This window comes from Equus caballus, chromosome 18 (assembly GCF_041296265.1).
Source record: "Equus caballus isolate H_3958 breed thoroughbred chromosome 18, TB-T2T, whole genome shotgun sequence".
NCBI classification, from domain to species: Eukaryota; Metazoa; Chordata; class Mammalia; order Perissodactyla; family Equidae; genus Equus; species Equus caballus.
In genome coordinates this window covers 36,501,815-36,523,390 of record NC_091701.1, presented here as the reverse complement: position 1 = coordinate 36,523,390, position 21,576 = coordinate 36,501,815, and the positions used below count along the sequence as shown (strand labels likewise).

The 21,576-nt window shown below is 34.1% G+C and overlaps 1 protein-coding gene across 8 annotated transcripts in view; it reads right to left on the bottom strand.

Moving 5' to 3' along the window:
* GALNT13 (polypeptide N-acetylgalactosaminyltransferase 13) overlaps positions 1-21,576 on the bottom strand; it is a 473,172-nt gene that overhangs the window by 167,682 nt on the left and 283,914 nt on the right. For all 8 annotated transcript variants that reach the window (XM_023622933.2, XM_023622930.2, XM_070241869.1 and 5 more), the window contains 4 exons: positions 17,452-17,618; positions 16,353-16,560; positions 13,555-13,725; positions 715-832 (listed from right to left, as the gene is read on the bottom strand). In XM_023622933.2, coding sequence (XP_023478701.1) covers positions 715-832; positions 13,555-13,725; positions 16,353-16,560; positions 17,452-17,618 — 664 coding nt within the window. The remainder of the gene's footprint in view (positions 1-714; positions 833-13,554; positions 13,726-16,352; positions 16,561-17,451; positions 17,619-21,576) is intronic.

Below are 21,576 nucleotides of genomic sequence, written 5' to 3'. Positions count from 1 at the left end.
TAAATCCTTTAAAAAATGATACTGTGTGTTGTTTGAAGGAAAAAACAGCATGACAACACATCATTTCTTAGCATCAAGGCAATTTATGTGTCCGTATTTTAAATTTCTGAATACAATAAAATATTAAAATTATTAATATGCTTCCTAATATCATATATATGAAGGATTAACTCAATTTTCACTTATTTGGAAGGTCGTTAACAAGTGAATTTGTATTATTCAAACTAATTCATCAAACAATAATGTCTGTGACTGTGATAACAGTCATGCTTCTTGCAGAATTATTCAGAATTCCTATGACCACAGGTCATTCTCAAAGTTATTTGATAATAACTTCAGGCAGAACTTGCAAATTCAGATAACATAAACACTCCCAAACTTCAGCTCAAAAACACAAAGCGATTTTATAGGGTAATGCTTTATTTAAAAAATAAAACCCTTCTTTATTTAAAAAATTGAAAGCCTTAATGTCTTTGCAGTATGAATAAAAGAATTATCTTTGAAAACTTTAAAATACCTGCAATTTCCCAATTAACAGTAAATATTGCATGCAAAAGGACTTTAGCAAAGCTTCTAAATAAGTATTAAAATGACCAGTCGATCAGTAATTTGCATCACTTCAGAAAAAGATTTTACAGTAAATTATTGTGTCTAATATGTGCATGCTACAGCATAGTATGTTCAGCATCAAAAAATAAAGTAAAATGCAATTACCCTAAAAGACATTTCAAGATTCTCTCCACCCCAGATATCCATTCCTGCATCGTAAGTTCCTATCTCTTCAAAGTAGTTTCTGTCAATAGAAAATAGGCCACCAGCCATAGTAGGGGTCCTAGTTGAAAAAAACAAAAAAGAAAAGAATATCTTTTGAAAACAATGTGTGGAGTTTAATGACACTGTAGCAAATATATCTGAGACATTTTAAATAAAAAAAAAAAGTACTCAAAAACCTCAAACTGGAAACATAAAGCCAAGATGTAAGAGGTCTTAAAATTAATAAATAGCATTTTATTTCACATTTTCTGTAAAACTAAATTTAGATTAGTATGTGTTTTTCTTATAGGCGATCAAATAGATACACGGAAGGAACACTGGCCACTTAAGACTGGGGCACCTACAATCTTCTGAAAGATATCGTGAAGAGAATTTAGTCCTCTTAGCACTATAATTAAAGAGATTAACTCGTCATGAAACTCCCAGTTGTGATCTTTTGTCACCTAACTATAAAGCATTTTAATGTGAACTCTTGAAAAATCTGTGGTAATGGCTTCTCTATGAAAAGATCTACAGCTTATTTACATACGAAAAATATTAAATGTTACAAAATGTTTACAGGCAATAAATACCTAAGAAAAGTTATCTAAGTATTTTTTAACATAAGAGCTTTACATCCAATTGTTTATTCTCCTCTTGCCTTAATTAAAATGATAGAATTAATCACATAACCCTATGGATAAACATAAATCTCATATGCTATTCAGAGGTTTAGAAGGACATTTGGCACAGATTCTAAAACTTTTTCCTAGGAATAAAGGCCTTTTGTTTTTCACATTCAAAATTTCTCTATAGGAACTAAGAGGTCAAATGTGTTAACTGAATTATTAATTAATTTAAAAATATTAATTAAGTCAATGGTTAATGTGTGAACTACACAAACCTTTTTATATAAGCAGTAAGAATTAAAACTAAAAAAGAAAATTCTAGTTGTTCACAAATGGACCTATCTATACTGGCAATGATTATTTTTGAATGTTAATTGTAGCATAGTGGTTTTTAACCTTCGTAGCGCATTAGCAGCACCTGAGGCACCTTTAAAAATAATTTTAACACTTGGATACCACTCTCTGCAGATACAGATTTAATTGGCCTGGGGTGGGGCCAGACCTTCAGTATCGTGTGAAGTTCCCAGGTGAGACTAATGTGCTGCTAAAGACGAGAACACTGGTCTAGTAATTTAGATTTGGAATTCTCATCCAAGTAGTCTGAAACTGTTACAGAACAAAATGTTTTGCTTTTCTCGAAATTATATCGTCTTCTGCCACAGGATATGCTCATGTCTTCTAATTGAACAGTGTACCTCACTGAAAAACCACCAAGTAATATTGTACTGGGATATTCACCATATTGCAAAGTTCCCTATTTCTCCCAGTGCTCTCATCATTTTATACTCAGGTAATTAACTGTCCATCAGTTGGGGTAGCAGGGCCTCGCTTAGTCTCAGAGCTGTTTTGTTACTTCTAATCTTGCTGGGTTCCTATCATGAACAGTATCATTGACCTTCTGAGTTATAATGAGAAATACTAACAAAGCTAAACAGATGGTAATTATGGAGTAGCCACAACCCTCGCCTGATAGAGGTTTTGGAACTCTATGGCAATACTAACTATAGAAGGTGTTACAGCACTGGATAGTCAATTTAAAGAAACGAGGAACAAAAATTGCTACAATTATCCTATCATAACGCAACCAAGTGCTTAAGAATAAGTGATACATTTTTAACAATCAGTTCAGAGTGCCTATCCACTTATCTATTTACTAATAAAAGTACTAATGCACTTAAATACATGTATTGAATTTCATCCTACAGTTGATCATAATTCCTATTAATATGTGACAAATGTATAATAAATTGCTAAAATAAATTATATAGGGAACTACAAAATGATTCAGGAAAGTTTCTCTTACACTTGAAAAGCAAGAAAAATTTTTATAAAATTACAGTTCTTCAAAAAAATCCTCTATTTTCTGAAGACAGATGCTCCTAGAGAGATTTTTTGTATTTGCAATGTCAAGTTACCTCTCTCTCTAGAGACTGTGCCTTAAATAATATCTACTGACATAGCCAGTGTTATGCAACATGTTGCATTCTAAGTTAACTGCTTTGTAACGTCCCTAATGAACTATTTACATATGCCTGTGCGGACTTTGTGTTCAGGGTGCCAAGAAAATTAAAAACCTTGATTATAGTTGAATTAGCTGAGATTATTTGCTTTTTAAAGTTGTGTCTATACAATGTCAAACCAATCAACCAATTCAATCAATTTTGTTGGGGGAAAAATAATCAGCCCCATGGCTGTGAACACTACCCACCACACAGTAAGTAGGTGAAGATGAATGGAGTTAAAAAAAGGAAAGCACGCAGCACAGTGCCTGGCACATAATAAATGGTTAATACAGTCAGGTGATATATATGTTGTTGTTGTTGATGTTAATCCTTCAAACAAAAGTCTTAAGTATCCCTCACTTAATTTTAGCTCCCCATACACACACCTTCATTTTGGATTTCAAAATCATTTGGAACTACTTCATCTCCAAGATGTTGAACACTGAAATCTGCCTCTCTGAACACAACTTTCTATTTTATAGCCCCTCTCATTTCAATCCTATCGAAGTTACTTTTCATCCTTCCCTGGTGATCCTGGTTCCTTAGCTACTCCATATTCTCACATAATAACTCTCTTTGGGAATTGTTCGCTGTCATCCTCCCACTCTCCTCTCTGAGATTCTGGCATGTCCGTGCAAAACTAGCTTAACACCCTACATTCTCTGTCTTTGCCTTATCTGATCCAATTCTCTTTTTGTAAATATCTGTGCCCGGGCAAACTCAAACCTTCCTCTCATCCACTTCTGCTCTTCCAACCCAGAGAATCATTGAAAAAGTAATAACATGGGGTCAACTGGTCATACTGCAAGTCCATGTAATCGACTCTCAGCTTTGTCCACAAATAGCCAACAATCCTGTCATCTATATTTATTTGATCATCTACCTCATTTTTAATGGAATCTTTTCTAAAAGTTTTGGACTCTTTTCAAGATTAATGCAAGGCATAAAATCCAAACTCCCTCGATTATAAAATCTAAATTCTCTCAGTCGCTTTCTCAGTATGTGTATGTATCTCCTCGTGGCCTCTTCCTCTTGTCTCAGAGGAAAGAATATCTCCTTTCCTACCATTGTTGGCTAGCATTCACTCCTTCGCCCTCAGCCAGCTTTTTCCCGACTACTTTTTCAGCCACTTGCTCACTGACTATTACATTTATGTTTTATTCTTTTGATTTCCAGATTGTCCCCCTGAGCTTACAAAACTGCTCAATTAAGTTCTGTCCTAAACTAAAATACATCTTCACTCCATCCTACTGCTCATTTAAACTAGGGGCATATATTTTCTATACCCTTCACTGGAAACTTTATTGAAAGGATACTTTCTAATACTCCCTCAACTCCTCTTGACCTTCTAAACAGAACTGGGATCCTGCTCCCACCTCTACAATAACTTCTTTCTGAAAGGGCCCCATTGATTCTGAACTTCAATAGCTTTTCCTTAACTTCTTCCTTTGAAAGCACTTACAATTCCTCAGCCTCCCGGCTTGAAAGTCTTTTCACCTCTGACTACTTGCATTGTTCTAGAGAGGATTTTCCTTCTACCAATTTAACTATTCATTTTATCATTCTTATTGATGCCCTTTCTTCTTCCTTCCCCTTGTTGGCTGTCAGATCTTAGTCAAGTTCTTAGTTTCGCATCTGTGACATGAGTACAATATACCATTATAATATTGTTTTGTATGATTTGCATTTAATAATTATCTTCTCTTGTCCCAAAATGTAGTCCTCCGAAGGGTCTCTGAGTGGCACTTTTCTCTCTTTCTGCTCTTTACCTGTAAAAGCTCATTCATCATATGCCTTTAACTGTTGCCTCTGTGAGGCTGAATCCTAATCTGTGTTTTCTTTTCTCACTTCTTCTCTCTGCATTGGTTGTGCTTCTCCAATTACTCATCAGACGTTTTCTTTAAAATGAAATCCTTCTGACTTTGCTCAGTGTCTCTAACACAGAACTGCGAATTTGCCGTCCCTTCCCTACAGCTTCTCTTTGAATGTCCGCTATTGTCTTCCAGCGGTGTAACATAAGATGAGGAAAACAACCTTTCAGCACCTTTCTTTTCTGTGCCTCATCCAATCATTTCCCAAATACTTCCTATTTTTTTCAGAAGTATTTTGGCTCTTATCCATTCTCTGTTATCATGGTCACTATGCAGTTTTCGTCCTCTTATTTCTAACTGTTTGCTAATGGAATCCTCTTGCTTCTAGATTCTGCTGCTTCCCAAATTTACTCCACAAACCATAGACAGATTAAATTCTGTAAATCAAAACTCCTCTAAAACTGTTAACTGGATGTTTAAAAACCTATTTTAAGGAATAAATTACAGCTTCTTATCCTGGCATCAGTGATCTGGCACCATCCAATGAGCTCCTCCCCTCCTTTTAATTACGTCCCTGTATTCTAAGCGTTTAGCTGTTACTAGCAAATGCTTCACACTTTCCCACCTCAGTACATTTGTTCCAAGTGACACTCATTTGTCACTTGGATTTTCCTTTATAAACTCCTCTTATATGTTCAAACCTGCTCTATTCTTAGGCTAATACAAAGGGTATATATTCCATGCAGTCTGCCCTCCATACAATCCCTCCACTCTGGACATAATCTTCCTCTTCTACTTCCTTCCATGGCTTTCTCTCTCTGTCTCCCCCAAAGCACTTGTCACTTCTTATTGAGTATTACATTTATTTATATATGCATTTTACCACCTCTATACGTATAGCCAGTATATTGATTTATTAGTATTAAACTATTAATAGATATTTATTGAATAAATGATTTAATAAACAAATGAGTAATGTATTCCGATGGCCACAAAACAATCTTTTGAGAGTTAAAATTACCCGCAATTTTATTTGTGAAATTACAAAAAAAATTCCTTGCTCACTTCTGCTAAACTGATGAGCAAAAAGATGCCTTCACTGATTCCAGGTTTTCTAAAGACCTTATCATCTAGAAGGGGTTTTGGGGATTTAGTTTGATATTTTAGAATTAAAGATAGAAAGCTTTGGAACAATGTAGAATAGGAAAGGATTTCAAACAAGCAAGCATTTGACATAGAAAAATATTGAAAATTTTCACCAGAAGTTGGTAAATCAAAAGAAATCATAATGGAATACGTTTGATTATGCAGTAATGCTAAAATGCAATGCCTGCATTTTCACCAATAAGACAGCATGGCCTGTATTTCACACCGGGATAAGCGCCATGTGTAGAAAAGCTAGGTAGACAATAAGGAGACTCTGAGAAGCTGCCAAGTTTAGTTTTTAGGAATATAAACTTTATATCTAGATTGACTGGCTTCAAAACTCAATCCTACAGTGTGAGCTTCAGTAAGCCACGTAAACTCTGTGCTCAATTCAATCATCTATAAAATGGGGATATATATGTTAATGTATGCAGCACTCAGAATAGTACCAGCATAAAGCAAATACTATACATTTTATTTAATTTTAATTTTTTGTTTTTGTTTTTTTTTGAGGAAGATTAACCCTGAGCTAACATCTGCCACCAATGCCCCTCTTTCTGGCTGAGGAAGACTGGCCCTGAGCTAACATCTGTGCCCATCTTCCTCTACTTTATATGTGGGACGCCTGCCACAGCATGGCTTGACAATTGGTGTGTAGGTCCGCACCTGGGATCCAAACCAGCAAACCCCAGGCTGCTGAAGCGGAATGTGCAAACATAATTGCTGCACCACCAGGCTGGCCCCTATACATTTTAAATATTAATTTTAATAAGGAAGAGGAAAACATCTGTGTTTACCAAGATTATAATCAGCTTTATTTTTATCATGTTCAGAGTCTAATTAATTTTAATAGAATTGTAATATTTTATGCTTTAAAATCCCTACAGATTTGGTCAACCAAATTTATTTACAACATGTTTAAATGACTTGTTCAAGGACCTCCCAGTAGTTAGTGGCCTAGTTAAGAAAATTTTTATCTATCTATTTTTCTATCTAGCTAATCATCTATTAATTAATCATCTCTCAATTTATCCATCTAACTTATACAGCAGAGGAGTTGAGGTAGCTAATTAGAAATACACTTTTCCTGATTTGAAGTTCCAAATTTATGCACCACATTTTCCTGTGAATTTTAGCATTGCTCTTCAAAGCAGTTTCTTTCAAAGTTATTGAAACATCATCCCTGCTTACTAATTTTTTCTTTGATATATGAGGATTCTATTTAATCTTATTTGGCAAACAACCAGGATCTCTGGGGAAAAAAATCGAGAGATTTGAGGGACTATAGCTCAAAAACTGTTATTTGCAATGGTCAAATAAGACAATATCTTGTCTGTTAGAGTTTAGCTCTGTAGTAATAAAATTTCTCACATATTATAAACCATAATAAAGAGAAATACACATAAACATTTCATTATTTATACAAATGTGAGGCATGAATACCTGAAATATTCACATAATTTTGATTTTTTAAGACCTTAAAATAAATTGGCTTCATTTGGTTAACCATTTTGCAGTTTTAGAAACCAAAGGAAAATAGATGCCAAGAGTTTCTCTCCTTCCTTCCTTATTCTGTCCTCTGTACTCAATATAGAAAGCGGAAGAAAGAGAAAGGAAGCAGAAGCACAGCAATCCTTTTATTAGAAGGATGAATAATCAAATGTTGAATGTAATTAAAGGTTTTTACAGAGAAAAACTGGGAAGTTTAGTGGAATACTGTGCACCATGGCACTCATTCGAACATATGTTTGAGTGAGAAGATGCAGTTTTTTGTAGACAAGAAACTGTTACTTTAAGAGTTCATGCTGGCTTAGGGTCTGAGCAAGGAAGCTTACTCAAAGCCTGTAGTAGAGTCTATGGAACACAAACAGTTTCAAAGCTATTTTTAAAGGGTAAGAAGAAAATTAAACTTCTGCTTAGTATGGGCAAATGGCATGTTTTTCTGTCAAAGAACCAATTTACCAACAAATATTGGAATCAAATGCTTTAACCTGTGCTTAAAGACCTATATTGCCAAAAAAGGAAAGGTTATTTTGTCCTTTTTCTTTAATCCTTTTTTCACAATCCTCAGAATCTGATAAAACTCTAAGCTTCAAGAGGATGTAGGGCAGTTGGTGCAAATTTTTTTTTTTTTTTGAGGAAGACCAGCCCTGAGCTAGCATCTGCCACTAATCCTCCTCTTTTTGCTGAGGAAGACTGGCCCTGAGCTAACATCTGTGCCCATCTTCCTCTACTTGATACATGGGATGCCTGCCACCGCATGGCTTGACAAGTGGTGGGTAGGTTCGCACCGAGGATCGGAACTGGTGAACCCCAGGCCACTGAAGCAGAATGTGCAAACTTAACCACTGCACCACCAGGCTGGCCCCAGTGCAAATTTTAACCTTTCCTTTGACGTCTATTTCATACTTAAGAGAGGTCAAAATCAACAATGGGACCAGCTGGAATGAGATGTTTTAAAATGTTTGGGTTAATGTGATCAAATTACTCAGTATATAAGTGTGATATTTAATTCATCACTCTGAAAACTTTTTGTATTACTTCTGCCCTCTTCTCATCTCAACAGACTGCCAGGAAAGTCTTGTAAATTGTTCCCTAAACCATTAGGAAGTAATATAAACATACTATTTCCTCCAAAGAATATAGATTCACAGATTCCATCTGAGCTGGGAGTTTTCCTTTTCTCTCAAAATCAAAATATATTAGATTTTAACATGAGTAGGCAGGAATATTGAATAGCTGAACATTCCAGAGTTCAACTCTTTCTTTCCAAGTCTTTGTTCTATTCACAACCTCGACCTTTCCCTGTACTGTTGCTTTAGTATCTCCTATTGTAAAGAAGTGCCTCAAAGTCTTTGAGAGTATCTCTCTCTGCTTCTTTGCTCCACTTTAGAAGCAGATTTTCATTGGACTGAAAAAAACCTAATAGAGAAGATCTGATAGATGAAAATTAAGAAATATATTATTAGTTGCTATTAAATAATAAGAAATGTCTTATATTTGTAGAACATTTTACAGAATAATATGTGTTTTTAATTCATTAAACTTACTGGGGGAATTATAAATTGGAGTCAGTGATGAGTTTTTTTGGGGGGAAATCAAACTGGCAGAAGGTACCAAGAACATTATAAAAAATTTCATATTGTTTGATTGCACAATTCTAAAAGACAACATTATATGCAAAAACTGTGATCAGAAGACATAATTGGCAAAAAATAAACTGTAAACAAACTCTTAGTTGACTTTAGATTATAAAAAACAGAAGAATTAAGTAAATAATTGAGATATTAGCAGACATTAAAATTTTAACTTGTGGGCCACACTGGTTGCGTAGCAATTAAGTTCGCACATTCCGCTTTGGTGGACCTGGTTTTGCTGGTCTCAGGTGCGGACCTACACACTGCTTGTCAAGCCATGCTGTGGCAGGCGTCCCACATATAAAGTAGAGGAAGATGGGCATGAATGTTAGCTCAGGGCCTGTCTTCCTCAAAAAGAAAGAAAATTTTAACTTGTGAAAAAAATCTAATAGCATAGGAAAATATTCATGATATATCAACTTTTAAATTGTGGAGAAATGCATCTGGAAAGAAATGCTCTGAAAGAAAATATAACAAAATACTAAAAGACGTGCCTCAGTTGTGTTCTGCTTCTTTATACTTTTAGGTACATGTCACACCTATTTTGCAATGCATATATGTTACTTACATCATCAGAAATAAAATTAAAATAACTCCTTTCAAATACATTTCCCATTTAATATTTTATAGCACTTTGCAAGTTAAGCAAGGCGGGGAGAATAATTTTTCATTTTATAGTTGAGAAGACCAGGTAATTTCCCAGTTGGAGGAGCTTGAAATAACACCCAGATCCTCCAAAGAGAGCTTCAATGCTTCTTCTATGATACGATACTAGAAGGATGCAGGAAATAATATAATATATGCATTCTATGAGTTTTTCACAGTGAGCCATAATAATTATAATCTGAGATGTTATTACTAATGTTATTTATTTGATCTTCTTTATAAATTGCTAATTTGAATTGAGAGAAAAATAAATGTGTGAGATCAGACAAATGTTAATAAAAGGAGATAGCAAAGTAAGTAAAATGTGTCATGAAGAAAAACTCATAATTACATTTATGTTTGATTTATTATGATAGCAAGGATTAGAAGAAAGTTTAAAACTCTTCTGTTTTACTTTAGGAAGATGCTGAACAGGGTTCTCCAAGTAAGAATAAAGGAAGTCATATTAAGAATATTAATAATGACTAAATGTAAAAGAGTCCATAAGCTAAGATATAAAGGGTAGAGAAAGTTAGATAGACTTGATAAATAACCAGTAGATTTTTAATAAACAAATCTATTTTAATCAGTGAAAGATTAAAGTAGAAAGTCATTTTTTTATAACTGTTTATTGAGGGTTACTTACAGGACATAATTAAGAGACTAAAGCAATCAATGAGATTAAAGCTAGGTGCTTTTCCAGAAGCACATACCACTTGAGCAGCTGACATCATTTAACTCCTGTGTATCCACACTCTGGCTGTTTACGCTGGCCTCTTTCTCTCATCCTGCACATGTATGGCTACTCTCAGTCAGAAACTTTAGAGCAGAGATTGACTTATTCATCTTTGTATGTGCAGAATCTAGCACAATGCTCAACAGTGTATACGCGTGTGTATTTGCATATGGAATCAAACTCAATTCAATAGCCTCAACTAAATCAACTTAAAAGTTATATACATTAGAGTAAATCCATAATATACCCACAAACGAATTAAATGATTTGGGAGATTATCAGCACTAACAGATAGCTTATGCTACTAGTTGCCTATTCCATTAGGTAACGTATATGCACATTTATACATGGCTAATGTATTTGATGAGTTTCAAACTCAGCCATTTCCCAGGCAGTAGCTTTAAAAGATTACAGCCAGGCAAATAAAGTTAATATGTAAAGTTGGTTACTTACAACAAGCATATTTCTCTCACCTTTGATTGGGACAGAGATACAGAGAAATACTTCCCCAAGTGCAAGAACAATGACAAAGGCCAACTGATTCTCAGCCTCAGGGTCAGAGACACACAAAAAAAGGAGTTGGGGGGTTGGGCTAAACTTTCATGTCATTTCTATGTGGGCAGCTTCTACTTAACTCCACCTGATGGTGCCAAGTAGGAATACTGGACCATTGTAGCAAGATCTGACTTCTCAAGAATAGTTGGAAATCCAGATTTTTATTTAAAACATCTCATTTTTAAAATGTCAGTAATTTAAAATGCAAAATGCTATGTAGGCTGAATAATACACACCTACAGAGCATATTTAACACACAAGCTCCTGGTTTTATGACCTCTGGTTTAACAATTTGATTACTCTATTGTTGTACATATAATTGAGATATTCCTGAAAAGTCATATAATTTGACTACGAGAATGTCAAGCAGAGTTTACTGATTAAGAAAAACTAAATGTTCAAGATTTTAGATGCTATTATTCCATATTCATAATTTCACAAATACCAAGTATTTCACAAGTTCGATTTATTATCAAAACGAAAATATCAAAGCCCAGAGATCGACAATAGAATAATGAACATAATTATTATAAACTTTACTTTAAGTGTGGTATAAGTAAGGTTAGGTCACAAGTTCAAGTTGATTCTCTATATATGCAGATGCATGATTGTATTTCTAAAGGATGACTAGCCAATTATAGTCACTAGAAAGTTCTGTCAAAACTGACATTTTAAATGAAGCATTTTGCTAAGAAAACTAAAATTTCAACCTCATTTTAATCACTTTAGCTATTCAAAATTCTGTTAATCAAGTAGGGAAAAAAATGTGTCTTTTGCACCTAGAATGATTTATCTGTTTGTATGAATATGAGAAAAATGATCTTCAAGTAACAGATTACAAGTACAAAGAAAGTTCATATTACGGCTAAGCTAATGAAAATTACCTTCAGGCTGTTATAACAGCCAGTGAATTAATTAACCTTTTGCCATAAAAATCAAGAAACTTCAGCAAAGACTGAGGTTCCTCTGTTTCTCTTGTTCCAGCTCCCTCAGCATTTTAGAAAGTGAAATACTGTGGAGTTACTGAGGCAAACAAATAAAATATACTTAGATTTTATCAGCTCTCCACATTACTACAATAAAACCACATAATTGTGGTTAAAATATAGCAAGTTGGATATTTCATCTTTTGTTTTAGTTAAGAAAAGATGAGAAATAATGGCCAATTTCTATATAGATCTTTACTTTTATGAATAAGATCAATAATTTCTTACTATGAATGTTGGCTATCTCTTAATTATCTACTTTGTGAGTCTCTGAGAAAATAAAGTTAAATCAAGCATATCTTTTGCCAACGTTTAAAAAAAACAAGGAGTACAAACACACATTCTTTCAAATTTCATTTTCAAATGAACAAACACATTATCTGTATTTGAGTGTATTAGTCAAGTACTTTGACAGTTTTCACTTGCGATCTGAAGCTTAAAAATCAGCTAACACTAAATGAAACCATGATCTGGGAAAACAGGAATTCTCATAAATAATGGTAATATGAAGCACTGTACTTCCTCAAGTTGTTAAAGGCAAAGATCAACAAGACTTGATGAATGCGAAGATTACAGCGAGATTTAAGGACTACTAAATTAAACTTGAAATATTGACATCATAATTTCACTTTTTATGCAACTGTTTGCAGCCACATTTTATTTTTCTCTTTGATGTAGTGTTATCTCCCTAAGAGGGTTAGCAGCTTCAACATTTAATTGTTCAATAACAAACAATTAGAGCTGTTCTCTTCCATTAGCCAATTTTTAGTTTTAATTAATTCATTATATAATTATTCTTGACAATGGCTAAGTCGTTCCCTCAGTAGGTTAGGAGACTTTCTTGTTTAGACAATGGGTTAGGTGTTTTACAGTGTTAGGGTATTTCTCTATTGTTCCTAATAAATGATGATTTGCCAAATTCAACTCCCTCCCCAAAGTACTCTTTTTGTTCAGAAAATCAATTTTTGGTTGCAGGTAAGAGGTACACAATAATACGGTAAAGTAAGAAGGTGATAACTTTATGTTAATAAAGTGGGTAATGCTTATCTAGACAACTAAATATGCATATGATGTTTTTTATTTTGTGTTAAGGGCACACATATACCTTATGAATAAATATTTCAAATTAAGTACCTATTTTAAAAATTTAGAACAAATAATAATTCCTTCATAATTGTTAATATATTAAAATTTTCCAGATAAATCTTTCTTTTGTATCTATAAGGAAGATAGTTCTTTAAGGTTGGTAAATTTAGAATATTTACCAAAACATTTTTGGTTATTCCAATTTTGAGAATACCTCTATTATAAAGCATATACATTTAGCTAAGATATGCATCTATCTGAAATGTCAAGGCTAGCACACATCTGTCACATAGAAAATTCATAATAAATATACTATGAATCTAAGAATACACAAATTTTCAAAAGAAATTTGGCGCTTCTGTCAATACTTAAATTTATCTGTGCTAATTTAAACTAGATTTAATGTTACCATTCTTAGATAATCATGTAAAAGATGATAATGCATATGTGCATATGAATAAAAAGTATATCACTTCAAAAGGCTTAAAGATAAGAATACAAATTTGTAACACTCCTTAATTATTTTAGGAATATACATGTTATCCTTTGGAAGATATGATCTACATACCTGACAGGTAGTGTTCTGTCTCCTTTCCTCCTATCCATTTCTCTCTGGGGAACAGGATACCAACGGAAATTCAGTTTCCAGTTAAAACCCCCATAAGTCATGTCTGACCCAGCCATATATTCAAAAGTATCATCACTAATCACATCAATGATGGGGCATACAACAGTTTTCCTGCAGGAAAATTAAAACCAGTTTATGTATAAATAATAATTCGAATACTACATTAGCTTCTTCAAACTCAATATAGCCGATATGTTGAAATTTAATTATTTTGTGACTTTAATATGTCTTTATTTTCATTTTATCCTTTTTCTCTACGGAATTATTTCCTTTTACTACATCTTTCTTACAGTCTACTTTATACTATCATGCATAATCTAATCAAATATACTAATTAATCTTAAAGCTGATTTCCAAATGCATTCTAAGCACTAACTCAGCAGGATGAATATGGTCTATTTTTCACAAAATCTCCATCCACAGCATGATTAGTAAGCTGCTTTGAGATTATGCATTATTTTAGCTGTAGCCCACTGCAAAGCACTAGCACGTAGGGAGTGGAGAATGGATGATGGCAAATTAGATCTGGTAGTTTGTCTCACAGAGGATAGGTCAGTTTAAAGAGAGAGTTCTGAGAAAATGTTCATGGAGAAAATACCTACTAGGAAAAACAAATAAAAATCAATAAACAGCAATAATAAAATCAAGATGTATCGTATAAGTAAATGTTTCCTATGAAAGATATCAGGGTCACAACAATTTCTGAGTGAACTATCCTAGACTTAAGAGTTTACAGTAACAATCTGCACATTTTAAGATGGGGAAAGATAAGCAACTTCAGTTTCTGATGTTTTACCCCATGACCTATTTTTCTTAAAGTAAGAGGAAGAACCAGGAGATTTGGTGTTCTTGAAGGTAACTTTTTAGGGTAGAAGATTTTTACTATGGGAAATCATTAAGTACTCTTATAGTCCATGCTGTGCCTTCTCCACTCTTCCCTTACTCCCAGCTTAGATGTTTTATTACTGTATCAACCTTCTACCATCTCCACACTAAATGTTCAGGTCTACCCAAGATTGTATTGGTTGTAGCTAATTCCAAAGAGCAGAGCTTGTTTTTTCATATTTGGTAGAAGATAAATATATGAATATGCTTTTGAATCACTCACAGATGTGAAAAAGCAAAGAAATGTTGTCCATTATTCATTCTGGTTTTGTAATAGTGGTATTACCAATTCCCATTTTCAATTGGGTCTAATATTCCACACAATCGGCCAAAGCCAAGAGTTCTCTGAAATCAATATGATTCGTCTATCCTTGGAAAAGCTTCTTGGTGACTCCAGTCCCTAGAAAATCAGTATCTTTCTCTCTTTCTTCATTAAACTTAATGATTTATTTGCAGGGAGATGAAATTAGATCTAACAACCTTCAACAGAACTTTATTATCTAGTTATGGCAACTTTAGAACTTACAAGCAGGACAAGACATTAGAGTTCATTATATGCAAGTACAATCACAATACATTGTTAGATTAAAAAATAAATGACCTATGCATGACCATATTGAAACATTATATTAAAATCTCACTAAATTGAATATGAAACACACGTTTAAAAAAGCAGCGTAATGTTCAAAAAGTTGTCAGAAAATGCATTTAAGATATTCCAAGCTAGTTTTACTTTGTCAGTCTTACCCTCCTGTGGGTACTGTACAACACACAGAGTGGGAAAAGGTTATTGGCCATGTACTACACTTGGTTGACTACAAGGTTCCTGCTGCTTTCTTCAACTGCTGTGGTTCATTTTACTGACAGCCTCCATCCATCTTCCTGGCAAGTACCAAATCCTGCCGTTTATGTGACGTACCTGGAGTAGCTCATACTAAGCAGCCCCTGTCTTGGATGCTTAATTAAAAACTTCAATTCTAGAAAGATCTTTCTACTATAGGTGAAATGACTATGCAAGGTGTTTTGCAACACTTTGTTGTTCTATCAGACAGCATTTAATGTCCATTGTCCTCATTAGGTGCTTAGGGATTATACTCATTTACCATCAATGCTTATTCACAAAAAAAGCTTGTGCTTCATAGCATCATCATCAGAAAGAATTGCAAATATCTATGAAGATTCTTAATTTCTATAAAGTAGTATTCAATTTTTCAGATTTCACAATTTGTATGTACAAAGTGGCAATATTGTTTAAATTATTAAACTTATAGCTGTGTTCTCTATCATTTTTTTAATTGTGACTTCATTTCAGTGCATGTATGAGTGTGCGTATTTATTTTTAAGATCCTCCAGGTACTTTTGAACTACACTTTGCATAAGGGCAAAGTGACCTAGTAGAGAGAAGACTAGTCTGTGAGCGAGAACTGAATTGTTCCCAACCCTTCCAATAACTAAGGCAAACTATTCAACCTTTTTAATCCTCCCTATGCTTAGCTACAGGTAAGAACATCTACATTCCCTACATTACCTAGTGAGGATACAGTAAGGTGCTTTGAAAATATTTTATAAAATACTGTACTATTTCACATTGGACTGATTTCTTTCACCCAAAAAATGAATATTCAACACATTGTTACCATTTGAATTGTGTGACTATTTCTTGATCAAATATTCATGTTTTCAGCATAAATAAGCCAAGGTCTTTATTAAACAAGGGAGGGAACTGCTTTTTTGAAAGCTAGGAAATAAACCTTCTGAAAATAGCAACTTGGAAGAGACGTTTTGATGAAAAGCTGAACCAGTCCTAACAGGTTCAGTCACAATCCAGGCAGACATAACACATGAGCTCTTACCTGTCTTCCTTTATTCTTGCCAGCAACGGCTCCAGCCATCCTAAAGTGCACTCACAGTGTGCATCGAGAAAAGTTATGACCTGCCCTTTTGAAGCAGCTGCTCCTCGAAGGCGGGCGCGTATTAACCCAGAGCGCTCTTCCATTCTAATAATTTTTACTGGCACTTCTAAATTTTTCACATAATTCTCTAATGTCAACTTGAGAAAATCTGTAACACGCAATAAGAATTTATAAGAAAGTTTTGAAACTGTTTTAAGACATAGCAGAGATACTACTGCCCAGTTGGAAATTCAACACACAGGAACGGTGGCCAACTCCTGTCAACATTTTCTGCGTTAGGTGAAATAAAGATACAGAGATTTCATCAGTAAATTAATGTACAGTTCATTATGACCCTGTCACTTGGCTGACAAGGATAAGGATAAAATAGGAAGTTAATATACCAGACTCTAATTTGGAAATGGCCACATTAGCAAATGCAGACTCCTCAATTATAAGTTATTTTGTGTTTATCTGAACTAAAAGAAAAAAAATGACAAGTAGCCACAAAGTCACATACATGCTCAATAATATGATCGAGTTGGAAAAAAAAGACAAACTTTGTGTGTGTGCGTGTGAAGAAGATTGACCCTGAGCTAGTATCTGTTGCCAATCTTCCTCTTTTTGCTAGGGTAAGATTGTTGCTGGGCTCACAACTGAGCCAATCTTCCTCTATCTTATGTGGGATCCCACCACAGTATGGCTTGACAAGCGGTGCTAGGTCCATGCCTGGGATCCAAACCTGCAAACCCCAGGCTGCCGAAGTGGAGCATGCAAACTTAAGCATTACACCACCCGGCTGGCCTCCAAAGAAACACTTTTGAGAATCATTTTGGCTGATTTCTTCAGTTAGTAAGAGCCACGTGGAATCATATGAGAAACTGAAAACTAGTTACTTGTTGCTAGAATTGGCATTGACTAGGTCTATTGATGAAAATTTGATAGGTGGTTTCAGGGTTAGTATAATTATAAGGAAACTGTACATCATCGCCCAGCTATCTTTTTGACTATAATAAAATTATTTTAATTTTAAAAATATATACAAGAAAAATATTTATACCTCTTTCACTGGCATCATCTACCAAGATGACCTCAGAGAGTAGATAGTGTGGGGAACGATTTATAACACTGTAAACAGTTCTAAGGAGAGTGCTCCATGCTTCATTATGAAACACAATGACTACACTTGTGTTTGGAAGTTCATCAGGGTAGACCTTTGTCTTGCATCTGGAAAAGAGGAAAGCAGAGGGATATGTTAAGAAATTCACTTTTCATTCTGATCATTGCAATAAAAAATAACCATAATAACATAACTTTAGACTTGAAAGCCCTTTCCTAAAAAAACATTTTATGATTATCCAAAATCATTTTCCTTTTTGTAAATGCTGTGAGTAATCACTAGGCATTTTGAAAATTAAATGTGCATAATTACTAATATTTTATTTTAACTCCTGCAGGAGTTAAATAAAGCAGCATGATTTCCACAAGTCTAAGAAAGCTAAAATTACACTCTGAGACTATCAACAGAAGACCAGGTACAACAGGGACAGATGAATTTGTTTAGTGGATATAATTTTATTCTTTGTTTAGAAAAAAACAATCATTGTATAACTCAAAAAGTCATAAGAACATAAAAAGACATATGTCCACAGAGTTTTGAAGCATGTAAAACTGAGATTATTTTTCTTTTCTAAAATCTAGTCATGCATGATTTCCATTCTGTTTGAAAATGCTATAAACCACGTTAACTTTGAAGGAAAGGTTCAGGGGTTAGGATGCATTCTGCAGATTCTTAATTAGTGCTACATAATCAAACTCAGAGATCAGGAAAGGGAATAGGCTACCAGTACTTCCCAAACTTTAACGTGCATAGGAGTCACCTAGGGATTTGTCAAAATGCAGCCTGAGATCCTGCATTTCTAAAAAAGTTCCAGGTGATTCAGATGCTGCTGGTCTTTGGAGCACACTGACTAGTAATGGCCCACACTAGAATCTTCTACATTTAGAACTTGATGTTGTGAGAAAAGCTTTTATTTTTGCTTAAAAATCCAAAGAAGCCCAGACTTTACTTTTGAAGCAATCAATCTGAAAAGGTACATTTGGATAAACAATAGGCGTCGTGCTCTAGGTGGTCATCCCAGTTCAACCTGCAAATGGTCCTTACCCCATCAGCTTGTCAACATTCACACATTTCCATCATGTAATTTTAAATCATCACGATTATAGAACATTAAAAAAATGTCACTGTGTACCCAGAGCAGGACAGGAAGTTGGTTCACTTTAGGTTATTTTCTCATGTAAAATATTCTGAAGAGCTAGAGAATTAAAGTCGTTCCATAAAATAAAATGAACCAGATACTTCTTGCCACTCATGAACAACCTTACACATGACACAAAATTAGCATCATTAAAATTAGTCTCCTTCACAGGTAAGTGAAAAAAACCCAATAAAATGTGGGAGATGAAGGCATACAATAAAACAAATACTGATTGTGTGCCTGTTGAGATTTTAATCATCTTTGAAAACCGTCTAAAGTATCTAATCTATTCAGGTAAGAATGTACAAATACCTGAACTATGACATTTTTTTCAGCATTTATTTATTTGAAAAACATTCAATAAGCATCCATACTTTTAAGATATTGTGTAGAGCCAGCCCTGATGGCCTAGTGGTTAAAGTTCGACACGCTCCACTTTGGTGGCCCAGGTTCAGTTCTCTGGCATGGAACTATACCACTTGTCTTAAGTAGCCATGCTGTGTTGGCAGCTCACATAGAAGAACTAGAAGGACCTACAATTAGAATATACTACTATGTACTGGGGATTTAGGGAGGAAAAAAAAAAAGAGGGGAACACTGGCAACAGATGCTAGCTCATGGAAAATCTTTCCCAGAGGAAAAAAAAAGAAAATTAACACATAGGAGGAAAAAGTAGAAAAGTAGCTTGATTCATAGTCATTTCTTCTCCTTCTTGTGGCAACAATCAAATGGTTTCCATATGCCTCATTATTCTTCGACTTGCATCTCCAGTCAGCTCATCACTGAATGAACTTAGAAAGCCATTTTGATAATTCGGAAAGGTTCTTGCCACAGTTTTCCTCAAATCTCCATTCTTCTGCCTCATCAAAACACCCCATCACCTTTGCATGCTAAGCAAAAAGTATGGTGAAGATCATCATCATCATCAATAAAGAAGTAAAGTTGGAAAAACAGTCTGAAAACAGTCCAACAGTCAACAACTACTGGTTTAACCCATGGATAACAGTCTATGAAGCCAATTCAGTATCATTTGGAAAAAAAGGGATTTCTTTTAAATTAAAGTGTTTTGTATATTACACTAAATGTCAACAAATAAAAAATGTTCAAGATATTAATTTAGATAAATCACTTCAAATACCACTCAAAAAGCAGATATTTAGATCCAGCTTCTTAAACTATTTCTATCATGCTTTATTTTTGTGGTTAAAAAAATTCACTCACACATGTTAATTTTAAATTCATTTTATGTGACAAAGTTATAATGAACTAAATTAGTATTAATGTAGCTATTATGTTTACTTAGAGAAAATTTCCACTCTGTCATTATTTAATGTAGCATAAAGATAAAATGTGGCTAATATTTTTATGAATTCTTCCTATGTAAACAGTTATTTAGCAAAGAAAACTTTGTATAATAATAAAATAATTTACAGAGTAATTCTTAAGCTTTACAAATTAATCACTTTCTATGTCAGCTTACCCCCAGTTATCTTAAGTGCATAAATATATATGAACAAGAGTTATTATTTTCATGGTTTCTAGTGGGTCTGTGATACACTGAATTGGTATCATTGGCTATATTTTATCAAAGTTATTGTTTCATCTCTAGTAATACACACCATGATTTTATGTACCATTGAGAAAGAAAAAAATGTTGTCAAATAAACTATAGCATAATGCTTCTTATCACTAGAATCTATTTAATATCTAACTAGAGCTTATAAAGCTTATTTGGACTTATTTGGACATAGATTTCTATCAATATTTTCATGCTTGCTTATGAATCAGTCAAACCAGTTTCTTGTTGCTTTGAAGTTCCCTTCATCTACTCTAAGGAGCTTTCTCCGGCTTTAGGTTGTGTTGCTTAACATATGAGAGGCATACATTTAGCACGTCTCAGTAACAAAATATAAAAGAGCCCCATCATCTGTGGGTATCTTCCTTGGTACTATGAAGGTGTGATCTTCAAACTTGAAGATGCACAGGAATTACGTCAGGGATGTTGATAAAATGCAGATTCTGATTCAGTAGATCTGGGATGGGCCCAAGGTTCTGCAACTGTAATAAGATCCATGATGATGCTGACACTGCTGGTCCCTGGTTGACATGATAAGAAGCAAGCCTATATAAATCAGTCAGCTGTTGATTAACAGGAAAATACAGAATTGTAGTCATCGCTCGAACAATAAATATTGGCTTCATCATATGAACTATAATTCTTGCTGCTTTTTCCTTGCCTTTCTTTTCAGACAATAACGTTTTGTTCCAATACTGAATCATACTGTAATCTTTCTGAAGAAATGTTGAATGACAGTTAAACTCTACATTTGTGGTGTAAACAGTGCACAAAACTTAGTTGAGCGTAACTATGTGAATAACTACGACCAAGTCCATACAAGCTTAAGAAATATTGCCTACATAACAACTATCAGCCGTAGACAATGATTGTAACTAACCACTGACTGTAAAATCCATCCTGATTTCAGACACATAAAATGTAAAATGTGTACATCTTAAAACAGGTGAATATAATAATTTTTTGTTCAGCCAAGAAAATGTACTTAAAGTGTTGTTTAGTTTTCTTCTTTTTAATGCCTTTAGTATCTAAGCTGGCAGAGTTTTCAGCTCAATGATTTTTCCAGAAATAATTAAAAACAAAACAAAACAAGAAACCTATATGAGGGAGGTGGGGGTAAATACTAAAATAAATGGATTGGACTTTTCTAATAATCTCTTCTCCCTGACACGGGGCAAACAACTTCTTCCTTGTGCTATTACAAGAGTAATTTCACCACTGTCCACCTCAGCTTTTATATCTTTTACATAATAAGATTAAAGTAGGTAACCTCCAATGTGTAGTAGATATTGCTTGGTCTATACTGCAGAGTAAAGCTCAGAATCTCCAAATGTTCGAGTTGGAAAGGACT